This window comes from Neolamprologus multifasciatus, chromosome 23 (genome assembly GCF_963576455.1).
Source record: "Neolamprologus multifasciatus chromosome 23, fNeoMul1.2, whole genome shotgun sequence".
NCBI lineage: Eukaryota > Metazoa > Chordata > Actinopteri > Cichliformes > Cichlidae > Neolamprologus > Neolamprologus multifasciatus.
Window position 1 is genome coordinate 4,825,524 of NC_140460.1, and position 24,010 is coordinate 4,849,533.

At 43.0% G+C, this 24,010-nt stretch overlaps 1 protein-coding gene and 1 long non-coding RNA gene across 10 annotated transcripts in view; both read left to right on the top strand.

Moving 5' to 3' along the window:
- Positions 1-884: 884 nt before the first annotated feature.
- The window catches only part of elavl4 (ELAV like neuron-specific RNA binding protein 4), a 77,424-nt gene continuing 54,298 nt past the window's right edge, over positions 885-24,010 (top strand). The window contains exons 1-2 of one of the 9 annotated variants that reach the window (XM_085151368.1): positions 885-1,860; positions 2,554-2,694. In XM_085151368.1, the coding sequence (XP_085007494.1) occupies positions 1,813-1,860; positions 2,554-2,694 (189 nt within the window). In that variant the 5' untranslated portion in view covers positions 885-1,812. Of the gene's footprint in view, positions 1,861-2,553; positions 2,695-15,198; positions 15,882-16,827; positions 17,116-24,010 lie in introns of those variants that run through there. The other 8 variants (XM_085151367.1, XM_085151366.1, XM_085151372.1 and 5 more) reach the window with 8 other exon arrangements.
- Positions 17,122-21,902, top strand: LOC146490781 (uncharacterized). The gene is made up of 2 exons (XR_014872361.1): positions 17,122-19,967; positions 20,007-21,902. It is a non-coding gene; the product is annotated as an uncharacterized LOC146490781 (long non-coding RNA).

Here is a 24,010-nt window from a genome sequence, read left to right on the forward strand (position 1 = left end):
AGTGTGAGTCTCTCTACATATATTTCCCTCCCCTGTTGACATAAACATCGGTTAAAAGTAGCAATTTGCTAACACACTGCTTTACACCTTACCATTACCCCTTCTATCATCCATTCATCATCACCCACTCCTCTCCCTTTATCTGACACTTTCTCTGTCTGTTCCTCCCTCTCTCCACTGTGCTGGACAGCATCCACCTAAACAGATGGTTCAGTGTCAATAGGCTGCTATTAACTGGCCGCTCTCCCTGCTCTGATCCAAGACAGCAAAAAGCACATTTAAAGCACTGGGAATAAATGCTGTGCCACACTGATGAAGCTAAGAATTGATTAGCGCAGACGACGACCAGCCGTCACCCTCATAAGCTACTTTTTTTTCTGTTAGTTTCACAGAAATAAGCACAAATTGCATGTTTACCACATCAGATGCAGGTACGGTATTTTTTTTATGTATTGTTGACTGAATTCAAGGATCTAGTGACTCATATTCTTGGCTCACATCCCTTTAATATTTATTTATTTTGCTTTTCTCTTCCATAGTTCGGATCTCCTGCCATGTCTGTGACTAGCTGCTTCGTCATCTCTGTGCCACACCCTGCTGAGGAAAAGGACAACTGCCTGACCTTGAGGCTTGCATCTGCTCAACCCTCACTTTTTCCATCTCTGGTAGATATTAATAAGAGGTACCCTTAATTTCCACTCCCTTGTGGTTCCTCCTCAGAAGGTGCAGATTTGACTACATTCCATTACTTTATTTTTTAGCCACATGAAAGAAAGCACTAAATGCTTCCTTCTTTCCGGGAAAGCCTCGATAGCCCTTTTTCAAATGTAATCTACATCATAATTAGACCCAAACAATATGAGTTTTCGCACTTCCTAGAATATTAGTTAATGCCGGTTGAATGTTCGATCTGGCGAGGAAGCGAGAGCCAGTCTAAGTATAAATGTTCCTTTGCAATCTGCATCTGTGTGTTATAGACACACCCAAAAAAGAGGAGAGAAGAGGATAATATGAAAGGAAAGATAGGAGTGGCACGGAGAGAAAGGGTTGTGGCGGCGATGGTGTCGCTGCTGCTAGAACAGTCTTCCCACCTTGTGGTAGCACGGAGAACTGTAGCTGCCTCAGTGCATGAGCAATGGGGGATGAGAGAGAGATGGAGTGAGAGAGATAGAGCGAGAGCATAGGAGAGAGCCAGAGGGAGCGATACACAGAGAGAGCGAGAAAGAGAGAGAGAGAGAGAGAAAAAAGGGAGGGGAGTTTAAACTAAGTGCAATGTTTTGGGACAGGCTAATCTGTTAGTGAGCAGTGTGAGGATCGGAGCGTATTGTGTGAGCCAGTGTGCGGGGGACAGATAAGGGAGCCAGCCAGCCCGCCAGCCCGACCCACCGACCCACCGACTGCCTGACTGCTTGTTTTAATGTGCTGACTCTGGGGAGATTTTAAAAGACAGCATATTGACTGCTTAGACGTGTGCGGAGACCCTGGGCACAAACGCCACCACTACAGCCACAACGAGCAGAAGTGCATCAGCAGACAGGGGAGAAAGAGACAAAAACTAGAGGACTGAAATATCACAACTCCAGAATCAGAAAATTAAAGAGGATTTTTTTTTTTTTATCCCCCTCTTTTTAAATTGATTTGATTTTTTTCTTTCTTTTTTTTTTGTGTTCCTGGGACTGACTCCCAACTGTAGAAAAAAAAAGAGGAGGTGGGAGCAAAAACAACAACAACAACAACAACAAGAACAAAAAAACTGAAGAAAATCTGAAAATAAAAGGACAGAACGAGAAAAAAAAAGCACAGAATCTGAACATGTTCGAAATAAGCCGAACACTCAACGCTGCTTTGTTGAGCAATGAGGTAAAGACATTTGGATTTGCTTATTCCCTCCGCACCTCACCTGTGTGTGTCTGCTGCCAACCATTCTGTCGTGTGTGTTATCGTATGTCAGTGCGTGTGTGCGAGTCTTTACACTTCTGTATGCTCGTAGCTAGAAGACAGAGGGGATGATTGATAACAGCAGCTGTTTATTATATTTCCCAGCACGATGCTTGGTGCAGAAAAGGGGACCGCAACGCTTCTCACCCTCACTCATCCCGCCTTGTAATAATAAATGGCGAGCCGGTGTCTAGACTTTATATCGTCCTATTGTAACAAAACTAAGGTAGCCTTTAAACCCATCAAACATAGGCTTGCTTGTGAAATTGTCCACCTGGGGCTAAAATTGCTTGTGTGCCTTCATGTGCGCCTACGGTATGTCTGTTAGCGCGAGTGCGTGTGGCTGTGCGTATGCTCACACGTGCATTTGTGTGAAAGCAAAGGGTTCTGTAATGCCCCTCTGCCTCCCTCTTTCTTCATGTCCCCCACCCCCCCCCCCACACTCCCTCTTCTGTCCTTTACCATCGTCCTTCCTACCTGCTGTTATCTGCTCTCCTTCCCTTTCTCTCACACCTATTCTCTCTCTCTCTTTTTTATCCCCCCCCACCTTGTTTCTGTCTCTGTCCTCCCTTCTCCTCCCGTGTCTCTGTATGAGTGTGTGTGTTCTGTGAGCAGCATCTCAAGATGATGGCGAGGTACGGGCAGCTCTCGGGACTAGCAGCCAGTGGCGTGGGCTCCGTCCCTGAGACGCACTCGCCGCTATTTCCCAGGGATCTCCTGTCATCGCCAGCCCAGATGGGCTACAGGTCACCCCTGGTAAGAGGATAGACAGACCAATATTTATCTCCATCCTTTTAATGAACGATGGCATAAGAACAAGAAGTGAATCAGGGAGAAAGCGATGGTAGTGGTAGTAGTAAGTGTGTGTGATAATTGTGTGTGTGTGTGTTGAGGAAAAGAACAATAGGGCAGAAAGAGAGCAAATCAATTGTGGAATTCTGCCTGTATCCCCAATGGATAGTATTAGTAAATATTTACATTGTTATGTTTGTTCAATTATGGACGCCTACTCTGTCTTTAGCCTCTGCCAGTCAGACTGTTATCAAGGGAATTTGAGGTGTTTGTGTGTGCGTGCGTGTGTGTGTATGTGTGCATTTGTGAGTGCGATATATTTCCTGTTTGTTGAATTTTGTCAATGTTGTTAGGAATCTAAAATATTCATTTATTTATTCATCTGCTTACTGCCTGACGATGAATTAATTGATGTGTGGTAAATTAAAAAGAGGGCCACAAGCGCAGCTGTTAATATTCCAGACTTTGTACGACAACCTCGACATTCAACGAATGCATTTGAACACCCCGAGGAGTCCGTGTGCGATTTTAGAAGACCGGTCAAATCAGTTAGATTTCAGTTAACGTCTGAGAAAGCCACGTTAGCAAAGCGGAGGCAGAGAAGCTGTAAATAGTCGGGATATTTTGCGCTGGAGTCAACATTACTCTGCAATTTACATAGAAACGATTACTTCAGGGGAACGAGAGAGAGAAAGGGGCATGAGAAAACCCTGAGCGTTTAGGCAAAAGAGCTGTAAGAAAATCCCTGACTCGCCGCATTAAAGCGACATGAAGCTGTGGGTGTCTAATCTGCTGTGGGCTCTTCATTGGTTCGGCTCCCCTTCAAACTGGCTCAGATCCACACCCCAGAGCCTCCCGGAAGCCTTCATAACCCACTGTCATGCTGCTGACTGTATCCAGGGGTTTCCGTCAAGTGTATGTAAATACACGGCGAGGATAAGCATTGAAATGCGTCCGCAAGGAGCTGAGCTTCAAAACTGTTTTTTCCACTTTGCCTTTTTGCTTTGAATTCTTACGCCAGTTCAAAGACATCTGTCCAGTGCTTAGTTATTATACACAGCACAAAGCATGTGTTTCCCACTGCCCGTTCAGACTCACAACAGTGTTATCAGCTCTTTGCATAAAGCTGCCAGACCATGAATTTTTTCTTGAATCCAACAGAACTAATTACTTCAGTTTATTATGTGAATGGGATTGACATATAAACATTTTTTTGACTGTTATCAGCATCTTATTAGATGGAATTTTAAAGAAATAACCAGTCGGTCACAGGGTGGAGCATGATGAGCAGATGACTAATTGCACATTGCATTAAAATTCACAAACAGCGTAAAAAAAAAAAAAAAATTCAACACATTTTTATTATTAACTGAGTGACAGTCGGGTCCTCATCACAAATAGCTTCATTTCTAGTAAAATGGTTCGTTTTGGGCATTTTGCACATTCGCCATCAGTGTGTTTCTAGCAATGAGCCACGTCCCTGTGTGTGTGTGTCTGTGTGTGAGCGATCAAGCGCCTAGGTAGGCGCATGCACTTGTGTATTTGTTTGACAACGTGCGCGCGTATGCCTGCACATGATTACCCTGGTTAAAAAAGACCATCGTTAAAGTGATTAATGGTGCCTTCATTAAGCACAGCAAGATCATTTGCATACATTAGATGAATGTGCTGGAAGATTCTGGTGGCTTTGGTGTGTAGAGCCTCAAAAGCAGCAACCTCTACCTTGGTGCTTTTTTATTTGTTTCGTCTTTTTAATTGTGCAGCAGCAGCCAAACATTGCTTTACCTTTTAAAAAGAGGCGAATTCATTATTTAGCAACATTTTTTGTCATTTAATCGATCCAACAGTTTGATATTGTTACAATTTAAAATTAAGACGCTGGATTGATCTTCTATTGGTGTAAATTACTACTTTGATAAATGGATAAATATCTTGTTTAGCTTCAGTTTGTTTAGAGCGTTCACGTGCGTGTTTGTGCTAAACGTTTCTGCCTGTGTGTGCGCATGTTCGCAGTCTTGCGTCTCGCGTTTGAAGCTCTAGGACGACGTGTTTAAGAGAGCATCCAAAAAATTTAATTCTGAATCTATTAGAACACACGCAGCAGACAGAGGAGCATAAAATTAATGAAACTCAAATGCAAATTCTTACGCCGGAGTAAGCACACCCACCACATCGGTTTACAGCACTCGAATGACCTGGTTGACCACCTTGGGCAAAGGAGGTAAAATGTAGATAACGTGTAGAAAAACTTAATTGTAAATTATTCAATTTTTCAGTCACTGGAATCTAATTTTCAAAAGCCCACATTTAAAAACCTGCAGTGCACCGTGCTTCAGAGCTGAATGCTGTTAATTTGTAGAAAGCTCCACTGATTACCCACTGCAGGCAGCTGCTGTTCTCTATGTGACACAAGGCTTTGTTTGACAACTCCAATCTTTAATGTTTCAACATTTGAAAAAAAAGAAAAAAAGAAGCTGCCTAAAGCCGTTCATCAACAACGCAGCAACGAAAAAGCAAAGAGGGACAAAGAAGAGAAAGGGGGCTATCATAGCTGTTGGCAAACGTGTGTAGCCACGGTATATTAACAGCCAGCAGATAGTTAGAGGTCATCTCTATTTCATAACAATGATTAGCTTCTTCCATCTGCCGCTCACTGCATATCCCCTCTACTTGATTGCAGTGTTCTCTGTATCCAGGAAATTAGTTCATTTGTGCTCCACAACCCTGCTGTCACTGAGGCACAAACAGGTGCAGCAGACTGAACGACGCCACAGAGGGAAAACAACGTTCACAGGAAGGGAAACGGAGATGGAGATATGTGCAAAAGCAAGAATCGACCGAAATAGTCGCGAAACAAGTACGATGGCAGTTAATTAACATTGAGATCTGACAAAAGCGAATGCTGCTGGTTTATAATATTTTGAACCATTAATTTATCTGCCAAGCAGCTGAGAATGAAAAGTGTAAGGAAAAAGGTGCTAAAGCGAGAAGGCCAGTGATATTGTCTTTATAACTGTAGCACGATAATATGGTTTGAAGCCGTGCTTGTTTTAGCAAAGCTTGTTTAGCTATAGGGGGCTAAAGGGGGGGGCTAAAGCACATTATGACGGAAATATGCGAGAGAATTTACGCGCAACATCGCAGGAACAGAAACTGTGGAGCTTACACGTATATGTGTGTGTGTGTGTGTGTGTGTGTGTGCATCATGTCATGTTTGCACTTGATATGAGCACATGTGGTGTGTCAGTTACGGGGAGCACAGAGAGGGGCAATGCAAGGGGGGCCTGCAGGGTTCAGATTTGTTGTGTGTGTATGCACGTATAGTGACCACCAGTGCTGCAGGGAGGGCCTAGTGATCAGCAGCTGAGCCTGTGTCCCGCTGGGAGCCATCACTGCAGAATGGAGCAGGTGTCTGCAGGCTCATGCACACACACACACACACACACACACACACACACACAAAGTGTATTCTCTGTCTTGTTTGCTTTTTTCCTTACTGTATTTCTTTCTCTCTTGGAGTATTTTTTATTTTGTACAGCACAGCACATTCGAAAGCTTGTTAATGTGTGCTGCATACTGTCATTGACTGTCACCTGTTTATCATGCTTATCCACTCTGTATACTAAACACAAACAATAGAGTACCCCACCAATAGGCCGCTGCAGTGTCATGTGTCCACGCCCAGCCAAAGGTCACCCGTGACTCCACTTATGTAACGGCAGTAGCAGGGCTCAGATTCATCAGACATCTTCCAAGCGTGTAGTCCTCTAATTCAAATGTAAACAAAAAAGGTCACGCCCACCACCAGAAAGTAAAGCAGAACCTGCTGTTATTCCCACACTGACTCACAAGCCTTTTAATACATGGATTAACTTAGTCATAGTCATCACAATTATCACAGTTTACGTTGTAGGGGATTATAACTCCGTAGTGGGCTTGTGAATTGTAGTGCGGATTTTACGTCACGTCTGTGGCCACATTTATGCAGTTCAGCACACTGAATGAAATAATCTCCCTTCTTGCTGTTCAGATTTCTTCCTTAATTCCAAAAAAATATTTAAAAAAAATCCCAGGGCTGCCCTTTTGCCTGGCAATATAAAACATTTAATTTCAGAAACAAATTTGTTCCCTCTCTTGGACAATGTTTTCACATCCAGCTGCTGTTATTTCATTTGGCTTAAGAGGATAAATACAGAAAGAATAATGCGACAGGCAAGACTGGAGAGAAAGAGCTATTGTGTTTCCCGAACGTGGCGAGTTCTTCGTGTTTTGCTGTTTGCAAACAATGAATATGTAAAAATAGAAACTTTCTTCAGATGCTATTCAGAAGTGAAGTCCAAGGCAGAGGCTAAAATGTAATTTTAGGTCAACATATTTCTCCATTTAAAAAGCAGTTTATGCTGTGTGTGTTGAATTATTCGGGGTTAGTGAATTAATTATAAAACTGACAGTCAATGCACTACGGATATGTCAACCTTATAAACCTCGACAAAAGACGCATTAGCCAGTGTAAGACCTTTACTGCGCTGCCTCCATCTCTGATGATAATCTCATCAGATGGTTTAAGCTCAGTCTTCTCCTTTACAATAGACACAAATTTATAATGCAAACAAAATCCCCCTTTACAAAAAGAACATTAGATAGTCTCTTTTTTTTGCCCATTTTGTAGGTGAGAACTCATTTTAAGATCGGCGATGTGAGGAAATGGGCCTCATTGTTGACAGCCAGACGCCTGTTGATGCTGTGCTGACAAATGGTGCCGATACTTGAGCGATTGTCTGCGTTTCAGATGCTGGCATTTTGATGAACAACACTGTTTTTTACTCTCTCAAAATTGATGGTTTCAAAGCCAACACGTTTTTATCGATTCGTTAATTGCCGGGGATGAGGCAAAGTATCCGTTGTCACAAATGATGAATGGCTGACTCGTGCAATAACGCAAAGGAAGAATGACCGGTGACGTTCGAGCAGCTCACTGGTTTCTAACAGTTGGAGCATATGTTGGCTTGACTTAATGTATAAAAAAATGATGGGGGGGGGGGGGGGGTTTCCCCCATTGATTAGCTTGCACAAAATCCAGCTATACTGAAAAAACTCCTACAAATATATTTTGTCCGCAGTAAGAATACTAACTAACAGCAGCAGCATCTTTATCTGCTAAACCCTCCATTAATTATAAATGTACCCTAATAGCATAGCATACGCAGGGTTTCTTGTATAATCTTAATATGTATGATTACTTGTGAAGTAACTGGGTAGATGTTAGAGAGTTACAAAGTAAATGTAATTGCTATCTGGGAAAATTATGCAATTAAATCACAGTTACTAATAAACATACTGGCAGATATAAAGGGTTATATGGGGAATATAAAATCTGGGGTTTTTTTGCATGTTATTGCAAAATTGACTTCATTTGGGATATTCGCTGATAACTTGGGTCAGCAGAGCCATCGTGATAAATTCGCATGCCAAATTTCAACAGCAGGATGGCTTACAACAAGTTGTCTCTACTACTCAGGAGGCTCCGATCATTTGGCAGTATGAATTGAAATTTTGAGTGTTGCTTTTGATCGATTCTCTTGTTTGAATTCGCACCACCTCTTGGCTGCCAGTCAGCGCACATTGCTCTATCCTGAAACTCGAATACCAGGGCGGGTTGCCAAGTCGTTGGACAGGAACAGCTTTCGGGATCAGAAATTTAACAATATTTTTCTTCTAAAATTAGAAAGCGACGGTAATATTACTGGACAGACTATTTACCAGTGGCAGAAATGCTGTCAACATCATGGGGATTTATCTAGAACCTGTAGAAAGCTTTTGTAATATAATATTTATATCTTTTTGGAAAGTTATACATTTTATATGTTGCTTTCCTTTCAGGACTTTAAAATATTTACATTAGGTGTTGCTTTTTTAATAATCTGTACCTTATTACATTTTAAAACCAGCATCAACCAACATCTTTTCTCGCAGAATTACATTTATTTATCCTGACTTAATGTTACAAAGCGAAGATTTACTACAGAGCCTGGTGCCTTTTGTACACAACGTCTTGGTATTTTCACAGGGGAAAATCATTTCTTGACTGTTTGCTTCTAATGACTTTTTTCTCTTTAATCGGCTAAATGCTCCAACGACGCAAAATAACCGAAACATGTCTCTAAGCATGTAGGCATTTAAACTGAAATCCAGTGGGGTTTTTCTTGTGCATTACCCACTCGCTTTTCTTCGAGCATGAGAAAGGGCGGTTAAGCATGAATTGACATTTGGAGAGCTGGATTTGTGCGGCGTGGGCATGTTTTGGTGCACAGTGCCGATGGCCAGCTCAACGAAGGACCGTGGATGTGTCTAATTTCTGAAAGGTTATTTCTTATCAAAAGCCACAGTGGTGTAAATTATGCAGATCTGATAGCGTAGGGTTTTTGATGAGGTTTTAAACACTGCAGAGTTTCTAACGAAAAAAGGGGACTCGTTTCTGCAGAAAGATGACTGCAGAAACGCCAAAAAGTAAATATTGCACATAAAATGCTCGTAGAGTGAGCAGCGGCAATTAAAAGTGGGAAACACTGCGCGTTCTGTGTTGCTGTAGGGTGTGTGTGTGTGTGTAAGTGGGGGGAGTTGTGATTAAAGCCTCCACCAGATGGACCACAGCGGTCGCCCTGTGAGCATGGCTGTACCCCGACCAGGATCAAACGCAAAACGGGCTGCCATCCTCACAGCCCCAGAGCCCACCAATAAATCCCCACGATCCACTGACCCATGGCACTACGGCTTCATTTTACACATACAGTTCATACTAGAGAGCACAACATCAACAGGAAGAGTGCGGCTCGGCGTCCTAATGATTGCCCCTCATCTTTTACTTCAACCATATGCAAATACGGATCTTTACATTATCTATACATCTACAGCTAGCGGAAACTTTATGATTACTGAGAGAGCTGTTGGCCTGCTGAAGTTGAATGTCACCCCAAGCTGTGGACCACTCTGTTGTCCAAATGGACACTAATCCACCAGAGTCCTGTTGAGAATACACTCTCGGTGCCAGAACACATGCCAGACTCAACAGCAAATGCATAGCTAAGCCTTTCTGGGCACCTACACAAGCCATCTCTCATTTGTGTTCCGTTACAACCTCAAAGACCATTATGACCATCATCTCTTTCATATAAAAGGGAGGGGGGATCACAGTGCTGGCTTAATAGGTTCGGTTTATATGCATTCATGTGTAGATTTGGTGTATTTATGTATATTTCCTGATATTTTCACGCATTAGTAAAAAGAAGAAGTAGAAAAACAGCAGGGATTTTGAATTAAAACAACAAACGAGGACCGTAAGAGTGCAGAGTTTACATAGTGGCTGAACAAGCAGTCACTCTCAGATAGAGACGGAGCTTTCAAACAGCCCCCTGTCACATCTCTGCAGCTTGCAAAGCTCCAGCCATACCAAACAGCTTTGAGTTAAAGTTGAAGAAAGTGGCTGTGACAAATGCAGCACAGCCTTGTTCCGGGATCAGCGTGAAGAATTCATTTCTGATCTAAGGAGTTCCTACGAGGGAGAGTGACACAGGCAGGGGTTAAGCTGACTGCGTATCATGCCCAGTGACACAGAGAGAAGAGGATGTAGGAGGAAAGCACCAACTAGATTAGCTCAATTTCACCAAAGAGGGGGAAAAAAGCCTAGCCTTTAATGTGATGTACATTTAGTTAACATCTGCCATTCTGTCTCAGGTTACCGTGAGTTAACAGATTTGTAAATGGCAGGCCAGTGTGGGATTTACTCATTAGTTTTTCCAAGGAAAAAGATCATTCAAAATGAAAATTTACATGAGCAACATCAGAAACAATGCATTCAAAGCACAGGGCTGTAACTCGTTTTGATTTGGTTACATTGGAACACAGGATGAGTGCTTGATTTTTACAGCAAGTTTGAGATTTGTAATATTTGTTCACTTTGTACTCTTGTACATTTATCCATTTTCTTCCAAAATAATTTAACATCATGTGCCCTCGGTCACTTAAATAAGATGCCATTGTGTTGATTCTGCTTGTCCTGCTTATACACACGGGTTTTGTGGTAGGACTACGTCCAGCTGCTGTAATCCATTACTAAACTGCCAGAGCACTGTAGCCCAGTGGGGCCTGCTTTTGAGGAGAAAGAAAAGAGGTGATTTGACTGATCATGTAGGCACACGACTTACCAAGCATCTGTGACTTACCAAGCATCAGCCAAATCGTGTGTACGATTTCTTCATGAAAGTAAACCTTCTCGTCTTAAAAATGAAACCAAGCAACAAAAGTCAGCAGAGTCCAAACTGGCCATTGCTGTCCAGAAACAGACATGTTATCGTGTTAATAGCTGTCTGGTGGCTAGACCCGGCGATGCTGATTTTGTCACTGGAGATAGGCAAGCTGAAGGCTGTGATTCTCATTTGTTGATTGTTACCGGCAGAGGGTGGACACCTGCCAGGAAAGAGGCAGTCATCAGTCTGAGTAGCACAGCAAGATGCTTCTACTGCCAGAACTTCAATAGAGCAACTAAATCTATCCTTCAAGGGCAAATCAAAAAGATCCTAAGTGAACCACGGCACACCGAGGAGGGTGCGCTGAGCTATTAAATGTATTAGGCTGTTTTACTGCGTCGACTGCTGTGAATTATGGGATGTTTTTAAACCAAAATTAACAAGGCCTGATAAGTATTTTAGCATTCTCCACGGGTCTGTTAAAATACCGTTTTGTCCTCAATTACTGTGTTTTGCCATACTGAGATAATTCAGGTTCGTACTGTTTTCTGTCGGAAGACGAGTTCTTCCTTCCAAACACAAGTTTTCCTTCTCTTGTTAATTATCAAGGTATTTTCTTCCAGCACTTTGAGGTAACACCTCAACTGGCGTCTTCACTTCCCCCCCTTTAAATAGAAGCCTTATTATGCAGAGTGAAACATAGGACAGGTGTTGAAACACTGCGTGTGACAGTTAACAAGACTCAAACCGAGAGCACCCACAATTATCACTGTCTGCACGCTGCATATTCAAACCGAACCTGCTATACGGCGTACGCTATTCCTCACCTGCTCTTTCGCACTTGTTACCAGAACGCTAACGTGTTGGCTGCTTCCAGAGTATAATGTGTAAGCACAGCTTTGGTATGTGTGATTGTGCAAACCTCTCCCATTGCGCGTACACAAACAGATCCTTCTGGGTGTGGCAGAGATGTAGCATCTTGAGTTTGTGCAGGAAAAGCAGAATGAGTAAAAGAGTAAGTGGAACTACGCAGTCTGCAGTTAATCCATTAAGGTCTGTGACTAGGAGGGGTTTAGGGAGGAGAAGCTGGGCTGAAGAGAGGGCAGGAAGAGTTCACGACAATTAGCCAGCTCTCTGCTTTCAGAATTAGCAGGTTGGAAGCACAGGATGAAAATACTTCTAAGGTGCACTCCTTACATCTCCAGCTCTACAACAGAGACTGTGCGAGAGCGTGACACGCTCCATGAATAAAATTTTTGTGTATGCCTAGAATCAGCTGTCCTTTTTGTGTGTTTTTATGGATAAGAGCCAGAGCCAATAAGCGAGATGGGGCTTCACATTGCTGACAGTGTGGCTGGCCCTGCTGGGTTATAGCCACAAAAGCTTTTTAACTTTCAAAATGTTGCAAAAGGAAAGAAATATCATTTTTCTGCTTAAAAACGATTTAGCAATCACTCATCATCTAAAAGCCCAAATAATGCATCCAATCAAAACTAGGAACTTTTTGTGCAAAGCATGACAAAATGGAAATGCAATTAAAAAGAGTAGTCCGTTTAGTTATTAGCATTAATTGCTTTTTTAAATTTATCCGGTGCTGCATTGCAGTTTATGTGCGCTAGACATAAACTGTACATAAAGACAGGCCAGATCCACCAGATAATGAGCTGTACTGTAATATCCAATCTGGAGAGTATCTCAACATGAATGCCCTTGATAGAGTATCTTAACCACTCCCCCCATCTGTCCACGCACAATATTATAATGCTCAGTGTATGTCCTTAAGTATGGCAGCAACATGGCTCCGTCTTTGATATGCGCCTGTGTACAGAAACTGCACGCACTCCATAACGCCGCGCACGGGAAAGAACAGATTGTGTTTATAGCTGGTAGTCACTTTCATTGCCTTTTAAAATCATTGTCCTGTAGCGCAATCTAGCAAAATGACACACAAAGCAAGACAACTGCGAGGGACTATTTTCACTTTCAAATCATATTCTCATTTAGAGAAAAGGTTATTTGGTTTATATTACAGTGGAGAGAAAAACATCCTCCAAACATCGTCTATTATGAAATAAGAAAATGATCACCCACTTTATTTTACTGCTTCTACACACTGGCAGTTAAAAGTTGACAAAACACATAGACAATTTTTTTTAAAAAAAATAGGCGATTTGTATGCAAGTCACTGCCATAGATTTGACTTTCTACTCCTTACCGTAGGGAATTAAAATGCAACAATAAAAACACAGTTTGGTCAAGAATATTAAAGGCTGTGGGGTGGAGAATGCCTTTTCCTGGGTCCTACCCAAAGCCTTTATTAAACTCAAAGGTCAGCGCAGGAGGATAAAAGATGGATAGAAGACAGAGGGTTTGTTGCCTGTACTATTCAGCTGCAAATTTTGCTTCTCTCTGCTCTGTGGCAGAAAAGATAAAAAGCACATCACAAAGGAAGAGAGACAGAGACGCACTTCTATTTTAATCCATTTTCATTGTGCTTCATTCTACATTACTCTGCCTCTCTTATGTTATGTACCGTGTGATCGGTACAAATCTCCAGACTGCAAGTGCCAGCATATTTTTTTATTCTATCTGAAACAATAGCGAGCTTGTTCAGCCCATCTTTCTCCCTTGTGCACGTGCATGTCTACTGCTCCGACCTAATGGAAGGCGTAGTAAGGTTTCTCATTAGTATGTCAGCCACATGGCTTGGTTAGCTAGCTAGTTGTAGCTAAACAGACAGGTGGACGTTAGGGAAGAAGCAGAGAAACTGGGAAGCTTTAGTCCAGTCCTAACACATTTTTTTCCCCCTCTTTTTTTAACAGTGTTTTATTTTTTTCACTGTGTTCATTTGGGAGCTAATTTGTCAACCTACTTGAGTGTATGGTTGAAAATTGTATAAATACACATAGTGTTATTTCAGGTGTCAAGGTAGTTATTGTGTGTATAGTGCGTCCCTTGTGTTTTTACAGTAGATTATATATGTAGAATATGGCACTTTCATGTGTTGCAGAGGTTTTCAGACACAAAAAACTCACACTCACGTGATTTTCAGTGGATGGTTGGCTTTAAGACCTGAAAATAATAACCCGTGCTGTTATTCTCAAATGCTTTGACATGTCAAAAAGTAGTGCCAGGTGGTCCAGTGGGACTGTAGGTCCCTTGTTGATTAAACAACTGTTTACCACTATTTTTCGAATAAACGTTGTATTTAATCAGTAGCTAGAGACTTGTAACTAAACATTACCATTTTTTAATACTAAACACAATCAATAAAAGCAATTTGCTTTCAAACTTTTCAGATTACATATGTATATTATACTGGAGTCTTGTATCAGGATATATTTTGAGCTGCAAGATGAGGAGATACCTCTCTTAGCTTAATGGATGTCCACTAGTTCCATTTGGTTTGCTGGGCCTCGCATAGCTGAAGGCTAGTTGAAACAAAACAGCAGGAGATTAAGAGTTGACAGCCTCTTATTGCTGCATAGAACACGAGGAAAAACAATATGATAATGTGCTGCGAAACTGATGATGTTTTGATCTCTTGGCAACCCGAGGATATAGCCACTGCAATATCAAATGAGGCTTTATGTTCATCGACAGCATAAGGTGTTTGAATGTGTTATAGAGCGGGAGCCAGAATATGTGTGCATGCGAATATATTATGTGTGCTAATAGGTATAGTAGGGTGTGAAGCAACATGTGTTTCCGTATTTGCATTCTGATTGTACGCATGCGTGTGTGTATGTGTGTGTGTGTTTGTATGTAGCCTGGTTTGAAGCTTCAGCCAAGAATTTCTGCCTGCGAGGTAACTGTGTTAAAGGGAAGCAAGAGCTCCCTCTTCTTGTCTGCCTGAGTTAGAGGCCAGGTGGACAAAATCAACCTGAGGCAGGTTTGGGGCTTGACAAAGACAGTTTAAGCTAGCTGCCCCCACCCATTAATATTCATTATTACTAAACTGTAATGAATATTATCATAATTGGCAGAGTAATTGGCAGCATCAGTAATTATGAATTTGATATGATAGCAGCATTTTGATTAAATATGCTCGCTCTTCAACACAGTAAACCAGGGATGTGTGCCCTGCTGCTTAATGGTTAGATTGTAGTTTGATTGTAGTTTGTAGGGTATTTTCTAAAGAAGTAATTTGGGAGTTTTTTTGTTTTTTGGGAGGTGGGGGGGGGGGGGGGGGTTGATGAGGCTGCAGTAAAATAACTGTAGAAGAACGGCTTCTGAGGAGGAGGGGGGAGAGGTGTACACATGGCTTGACGACTGCGGCAATCATGCAAATAACCTTGCAGGCGCGCTCGTGCTAACACACTCCTCCGTGCACGTGTTAGAGAGCGTGCATAATTATCAACAGTGAAGTAGTGCATATATGCGAACACGAAACCTCCTTAAAAAGCTTCCCTGGCACCTGTCTCCCCGCGCGATGCTTCCCTGCCATCCCGCGTCGTGGACCACACGAGCCTGCCTCCCAGGCTCTCATCCGCGAGCGCACCGCCCCGTCCTCACCTCCGCAGCCAATGGGAGAAGACGCGCGAGATGACTGGACAATCCGTAAATGGCTTTTGGGGGAAAGGTAGACGGTGTTTGCTCGCCGTGAATCTTTTGCTTTCCTTCCTCTTGACGCGGTGTTTGTTTTAAGGGGAGAGCCTTTTTGTGTTTTTGCGCTGGCCGAGGGCTTCCGGGGGCTTCCACACACACAGGCGCGCGCGCGGTTTTGCTTCTGTTGTGTTTTGGGGATTCCTTTTTTGTCCTATAGACTCACTACATCACGACCCCGGTTCATTTATCCCCTTTAAAAAACAAGCCGCTGCTCCTCTGTCCGACTCTCCTCCCTGACTTCGCCGGCTTTTATAGTACCGAGAACACCGACACCGACAGCCCGTCACAAGAATGGTCATGGTGAGTAGATGTCGTAGTACTCGCTTGTGTCTTTATTGTGCCACATGAGCTTTATTTCACTGTGACCATGTAGCCTATCGCAGCGGTAAAATAAATAAATAAATAATAATAATAATAACAATAACAATAATAAAATGTTGGGACAACATTTCTTTGAGCTTTTTACTTTAAAAAGAAATTAACAAAATTACAACAGTTACCCCGTTTAAAGACGTTTTTTCTCTTGCATTTCTTTGGGATGCACCTGCTTGGACAGGTGTGTGCCGACTTCCCGCGAGTTCGTGTTCGTGGTTTCGTTCTGTTATATTTGAAGCCGTCGTAGGTTTAAAGGGTCTAAATCGGCATTAAAGTAATCGAACATTATTTAAGACATAAACTTTACTTTTGCGTGTGCGTAAGTGTCTGCGTGTGAAGTAGGGAGACAGGGAGTGAGGGAGACAGCGATGGCCTGTATGCACACACAGTCGTATAAATGTACGGGGGGATTTTAACATGCAACCCAGTAATAGCTAATTTATATACACAGTGCTGCGCAGGCATCCTATTACCATAGCGCCTGAGGCTGTAAGCGCTCTGCTCCGCGCTGCTCACTCAAGCACAGACAGACCTCAGCAGCGATTGATTGCTTTGCTGGGATTCAGAGAGCCTTTTCTCTGCCAAACCGGGCTGCGGCTGGCGTGTGCCGAGGAGGGCTCGGAGCCAGCAAGAGAGCGAAGGTGTTAACACTGATGGAGGGGAGGGGAGGCCGAGGGCTGACGGGCAAGCCGACAAGCCAATCAGAGACTCTAAAAGAAAGTCGGGGGGGTGAGTGGGCGTGGGCGGGCTCTGACCTTCCAGCTGAGCAGGCGAATGGGCAGGTGGTTGTGGGAAGGAGGGGAGGGTTGGTGGGGAGAGGGGGTGGGGGCAAGGAGGGGAGGGTGGTAGGAGGGAGAGCCTTACTGCAGCCCAGCACTCACATCCATTCTGCTCTCAGCATCTGTGGAAGAAGGCGATGTTTGCTCCGTACACCTCTAGCACGCTGCTCTCTGCTCGCTGCTAAGACTCAGAATCAGGCAGAGGGGAAGAGTGCAGAGGAGAGGAGAAATAAGGAGACTGTGTCAGAGGAGAATAAGAGTTTTAAAAAGAGTAGGGGATTTTTCTTTTCTGAGGCGTTGCTGTAGCTGTTGTGTGAGGGGAGAGAGAACGTGAGACAACGGCCAGCATCTCCCAAATGGAGTGGAATGGGTTTAAGATGGTAAGGAAGGCTACGGGCAGCCTGCCACTATACTCGAATGTACGATGATAACTGCTGGTTAATTTTGAGCATCCTATAGTGAGCTGAGTGGCTTGTAGTTGTAGATATACTGTCCACCCACAGTCAGTCAGAATTCTTCTTCTTGCTCAGCGAGCGCTGCGATACTGTTGAACTATTGTTGTGCAGAATGTTAAGTTCCTTCTTACGGGGACGAGGGCTACGGCGGGGGGTTACACTGTAGGTTCGTGGGCAGAATGAAAAAATGAGGGAGGCAGATGGAGGGACGGAGACGGATATCGGGCTAATGAGAGGCAGGAAAAGAAGTAAGGAGATAGGGAGGGAAGGGTTAAAAGAGGGGAACAGCACCCATTTTATGTTGAAGTCAGGGCTGTGTAGGTGTCCCCTGCTTTTCCAGCCTTTGCACCACTCTGAAATATTTACCTGTGTATAGTGCTGCAGAGGTAGATCGCACATGGTTGAGGGTTAAATGTCTTTTTACATGGTAAGGAAACTAGACTTTTTTTGCGGATTTGCCATTCATTTATGCAAAGTACTGCATGTAAGTTAAACGAGTAGCCATGTTATCTGTCTTGTATAGACAGTCCGAGGGTGTGCTGTCCATGCATTGTGCCAGAGCTGAAGAAAAGATGGGAGTAGGTGTGCGAGTTACGCGCATGACTGGATTACAATAGATTATAACGTCGTGCATTCTTTCCCTCATTCTCAAGTTTTATGCCCCTCACGGCTTACTTCTAAGTGCGTGCGTGTGCGCGCGCGAGCTCGCTTGTCAGCACGGGAGTGATGATTACAAGCTGTTTAAGTATTCTGCTTTGCCTGCTCTCGCTGAATTTCACTTTAACATCGCATCCATTTACCCATTCATCCATCACATTCGAGCGACAGAGTGAGAGGTGGACTAATAAAACTAGCAGCCATTTTATTCCCAGTTGTTTTTTTTACCTGTCAGAAACAGAAAGACAAAGTTGAGCCTCGTTGCCGATTCATCAACGCTGTGACCGCAGAGTCGTTATTATTATTTAGCATCTATCTTTTTGGTTTATGGTTCACTTGCCATCATCAAACTGTCTCAGTTTGGGTTTTTCCACCAGGAACAACAGAAGCATTTGTCAGCAAGTACATTTTTTATTTGCGGCTAGTTTTCCTTGGGAATGTAATCAAAATGCTAATTGAAAGGAAGGCGACTCTTCCTTAGGTGCCGCAGCTACGGGCACTAGCTGGCATGCTGGCAGCCGTAACGTAGCATGGGCGCAGAGGCCTGTATCACAGGTAGAGTGGCGACGTAAGAAGACAAACGTAGGGGTGTGAGAGAAAGCGTGTGCAGCATTTAATTTGGAGATACAGATGCAACTTAGTTTGGAAGAGGTGGACGCACAAGGAGAATGACAAGGACCAGTGAGAGAGCGGGTGAAAAAGGGGAATATTCATTAGTACTGGAGGTATTAGATGAGTGTGCAGCCATGAAGCCTCCTGATGGGAACCAGTGGGGGACCCGCTCTAGAGACAGGCCATCATTTCACAAAAATACACACAGATACACACAAATGCGCAGTGGCTCTATTACCCCGAGGCAGAACACCACAAGCTCGATGGTTACACATGCTAATAGGGCGGGGTGCATGATGAATTTATTAGCTACCAGTGCACTGACCATGTGCTCGGGGGTTTAAATGTAACTGAAGATCAAAGACCTGAGACACGAACAGATAGGTGTACGAGTACGTAGCATGTAAGGTTTCTGAAGGAACAATAAAGGTGATTTGCAGACACAGAGGAAAAATATGTGGATGATAAGTTCACAAATACAGAACTAGAGCTACACAGACAATAAAGAAACACTGCTTCATCAGTTCAGTGACAGGTTAGCATGCGCTTCTGCACGACTGGTTCTGTGTGTTTGATTGCGTGTGTGCATCAGAGGGCCGACTGACACGTGTACAGATGGAGAGTGACACTGTTAAATAGAGCCTCATTAGAGACCAAGCAAATACATAAAGCGAGAGGGGTGAAGTGGTTCGGACAGAGGAACAGCTGCCTCTTAATCTTCTTTCCAGTTGTCTTTACACAAACATCCGCTCTGCCAGATTTAATGTGAATGTTTGCGTTGCATTATTTACTGTTGACCAGACCTTTAAGTGTTCCTGGTGTTATCATGATCATAGCGGGGTTTAAACTTAATCTTACACTGTTACCAGATTCACAGATATTTTGCCTTTGTAACTATATTTAATTACAGATATTAATAATGAAAACAAAAAAATTAAACTTCTTCTTCTTTTTATTTTCAAACTTATATGTTTTCATATTTCAAATCGGTGAAATTATTTGCTGCCATACTGAAAGTTGCCTCCTCACCATTTGGGGCCTCTTATTACAAAGCTGACAAACTGAGGCAGAACAGTCGGACCTCTGATGTTTGTCACAGAATAACAAAATCCCCCAAAAACAGCCTCCTTTGACTAAAGTCCTCTCCTGGGTCAGTGCTGATTTGCTGTTTGCTTTTAAGAGGATTTATCAAAACTAGCAGCTTGTAATTTATACTGAAGATAAAAAATAGACTTTTAGGTGAAAAATTTGTATTGTCCCTGGTTATGCGTTGCTCGTCAACACTAATTTCTCACCGAGTTTAGTAAAGTTTACTTTAGATAAGGACAAATGCAAAATAAGCAGAAGGCCTATGGCGGTCTAAGAGAGCACAGTTATGGCTGTGCTGCTGTTACTGTTGTTGATTCAGTTTTTACAGGCAGAGGTTTTTCACATCCACAGTAATTAGATGAAATGTCAAATGGTCACATTGTGTGCGTTGCGTGGTGTTGTTTATATACAGTATGTAGGTGTTACTGTGTCTCATACTGTATGTGCCGCCTCTCTAGCTGTAGGTGTAAATGGCCAGACCCATTCAGGCACATTAAAAAGGATTTATCAAAGCTGAGACACGTAGAGAGAAGTCAGCAAGGAATAATGGCAACTTTAGTGCAGCGAGTCCAATAAAAACATCCTATACAGAGTTTTCTCAGGAGACTTTTAGATAGATGTGATAGTGATGTGTGAACCGGAGAAAAGGAGTTTAACTATGTATGCATCTGTGGAGATTCTGCAGGAATGAATATTCCTGATTAACATCTGATAGTTTAATATTTTAAGAAGGTGATGACCAAACAGGCCGTACACCTGAAAAGATACAATTACCCTCCCCTACACAAGCACAAAAAAAGGAAATCAGAATTACCCCAGACAAAATATTTATTATCCCTTGAGACTAACACATCCCATTTATGTATAAATATGTAGCTGGCTGACATTTCAAAAGTAAAGATTTGATTTGCATGTGACACAGCAGTACTGAGATGCCAGGATATTTGGGTTTGCGCTTACTTTGAGCCAAGAGCTCTTGCAAACTGCTGCAGCGTGTTGTGCGTGACGACATTATGCAATCTATCAGCTTTTCGGTGGTACGTCGAAAAATATTTTGTTGTCTTTAAATGTCTTTTCCACTTCTCTTTAAACAAAAGCTGGATGGAAGCAGTTAATGAGCCAAAAGCCTGTTTGAATAAGAAGCTGCTGTAACAATCTCTGTCCCAATTAGCACGCTTTGGTTTTTAAATATTCCTTTTGTGCGAAGCCTAAACACACATGAAGACTCACAAAACGGTCACGTTGAAAATTTAATAGGCTTCCACAGTGATTTCCTTCATTTATTTAAACTGGTATTTTTTTTTCCCTCTCCTTTTTTAAAAAAAGCTAGAAATTTGAGAGGCATGGTGAGGCATTCTGCTGCGAGGGGAACAGCATTCACAAATACTAGACCTAATTCCTTTGGCAGCAGCTCAAACTGCTACAGACAGACACATAATCAGCTGGGGAGTGTTAGCGCCTCAGCCCACTAGCAAACACAGGACCGAGCCCTTGTTGTGCATCGCTGCTTTTCAGAATAAATATCCCGATGGAAAATACAGTGGGAGGAAAGAGGTATTCATGTGTATATGGCTCTTTGTTCAGTCAAAAAATACAGAAAGAGAGAGGAACACTGGCTTTCCTTGCTACTTTACTGCTCGTTCTACTCGATCCACTCTCTCCCTCATCTTCTCTATGTCCCTCGCCCCTCCTTCTCTTTCTCTCATCCTCCACTGTACCCTGTGTGTTTTGGTATTCATACAGATGTTTGGATTTGACTGGCAGTTTCTCCTGAGACTGTGCACAAGCGGCTGACTCATCTCATCTGCATTTTGCATCCCAGGAAAAAAGGGAACAGAAAGCAGTGGAAAGTGTCAGCAGGCAGACGGGCTGTGTGTATGCGTAAGAGTGAGAGAGCGCGCGTGTGTACACGTTGCATGGTTTTTTTTCCTACTTTTTGGCTTTGGCAGCTTAACTGGCCCCAGTGCTGTAGCCGTGTGATGTTTAAAGGACGTTTCAAGGTCACGCTTTCGACAGGCCTCACCGCCTCTGACATATTAAACATTTATATATTTCTGTAGCCAGATGAATTATAGATTGAACATGCAACTGAACATGCTACAAAATGGCACCATTGTTGCTGGTAATAGACACATTAAGGCCTACAAAAACAGAATCCCACACAGCGTCATTTAGAGTTATCTTCAGTAGCAATGCGAACACAAGGAGAAAACGACCAGTGTTGCCATATGGAATAAACCAAGACAGTAGGAAATCTCATAAACTCATAAAGCTAGGGGCCACTGTGTATGCTAAAACTAACACACGAAACTACAGCGTCTGCTCATATATATATATATATATATATATATATATATATATATATGCATACAATAAACACAGGAAGAAGAGGTTGATAAAAAGGCTATTTTCCCCGAGATCAACCATACTTACAGCGCAAGCTAACCACGCAGATCTGGGATGGCATCTCTGATAATAGATTTGTTTGTCCCGAAAGGAATACGGATGATTACAGTAAACAAATTTTCCCTTAACAGTTGAGAGGAATGTCATCCCTCCTAAACAGTACACCTTGATGGAAATGAAGAATATGGTACATCAGATCCTTCTCGTAACCAACAAACGTCAGGATTAGTCATGATCAGCACCTGTCAAGTCGATACTGGAGGTACAGAGAGAGAGAAAAGAAAAGGGGGAGAGAAAATTGGAACGGTAGGGAAGGTAGATTTGTGCTATCTTGTAGATGCACGGCTCTCCGGCACATTCTGTCAGACTAAAAAGCGCTGCTGCTGAATTTTCCGTGGCAATCAGCCACCTCCCTCTATACATTGTCTCCTATGCATACGCCACAGTATATGAACAGAGATAGTCTCCTGTAGACATTTTCAATTACTCTGCACTACGTAGCAGTAGGGGGGGATTAATCTGTTCGTTTGAATGCACGCCACACTTAATGGTTTAGCTGGTGTGCCGCAGGCCTCGTCTGTTAGCTGTGCTGGTATACATGTAGGCTTGTGTGTCTCGCTCTCCTATCTTCGTGCCGCAGTAGAAGCCATTTATGATTGCACCACTCTCACATCGAGTTAAACTGAGATTAGACTTTCACAGACGACAAGTCAAACTCCAGAGTGACTGTGTAGCTACTAGTATGAGGAAACTTTATAGTTTTAGAAAAGTGACTGAAATATTAAGGCAGGGGTCCCCAATCTCAGTCCACCAGCAGGTTTTAGATCTCACCCTGGGTCAACACACCTGAATCACATGATTAGTTCATTACCAGGCCTCTGGAGAACTTCAAGACATGTAATGAGAAGGTAATTTATCCATTTAAATCAGCTGTGATGGATCCAGGACACATCTAAAACCTGCAGGGACACCGGCCCTCGTGGACTGAGATTGGGGACCCCTGTATTAAGGTACCAGACTCGAGGCATATTCAAAAGACGGCTATTTTTTAGGCTTATATGGTAGTTAATGTAACAAAAGCTTTAAATGATGCCAAGATTCTATCTGTTCCAAAGACTCAAAAGAGCAAAGTACATATGCGTGAAATAGGCATGAAATAGTTTGCTATTTCAATATCGCTCAGCATAGGACGACGATTACCGAGCAGCCGCCACCGGATTGCTGCAAAGTTTCAGCTTGTCACTCTATCAGTGAAGCTGTAACCTCCTCTGCCTCTGCACGTAGCTTTGAGTTATTCATTGCCTTCATCAAAATGTTTACTCATTAAGACAGATGACGGACGGCTGTCCTTTTCCCTTGCAGCTATTTGATTATATGAGCTCCGGTTCAGAGTCGAATCAATAACCAGATTAGTTCAGCGCGCGCATATACACACACACCAGCATACGCTCACATAGTACCCAGGGCTGTGGAATGAATTCTCGAGTACAACGGTCATTCGGTGTCTATGTGATTTAGCTCTATGCCTTTGCTGCAAGGCAGACGCGCGCGCACTTACGCACACAGGCAGGCCGTGTCTGAGATGCCGCTGATGGGGGAAACAGTGATTAGATTAGGAAGAGCACTGCCTCTGCTTAGCAGCCAGGCAAGTGTTCCTGTCTCTCCCTTGTTCTCTGTGTAAGTGCTGTGCTGTAGGTTTTGTTCTTATCGTATACCCCCAGGCTGTTTATAGCTTTTTAAATACCTGTTAAACAAAGCCAATATTACCACTTCCAGCCTCGAACCAGTTTTAATTAGACCCACTACTGTGAATTATGCTGAAAATTGAGTTCAGTCAGAGGAGTGTACAAGTTTCTTATTCTGTTGGTCTCCCTTATGGGGAGGTTACTTTTAGCATGACTGTAGGGTAGTGCAAGCAAGTAATGCGCGTTAGGTTGCGATACCGTAACATTGCTGAATTGCTTATTTTTGACCCAACATGTGCAGGTGGGCACAGTAACAGGGGGAATGTTTGAGAGGTTGAGTGAATCTTGTGTATTTGTGCATGATGCCATAT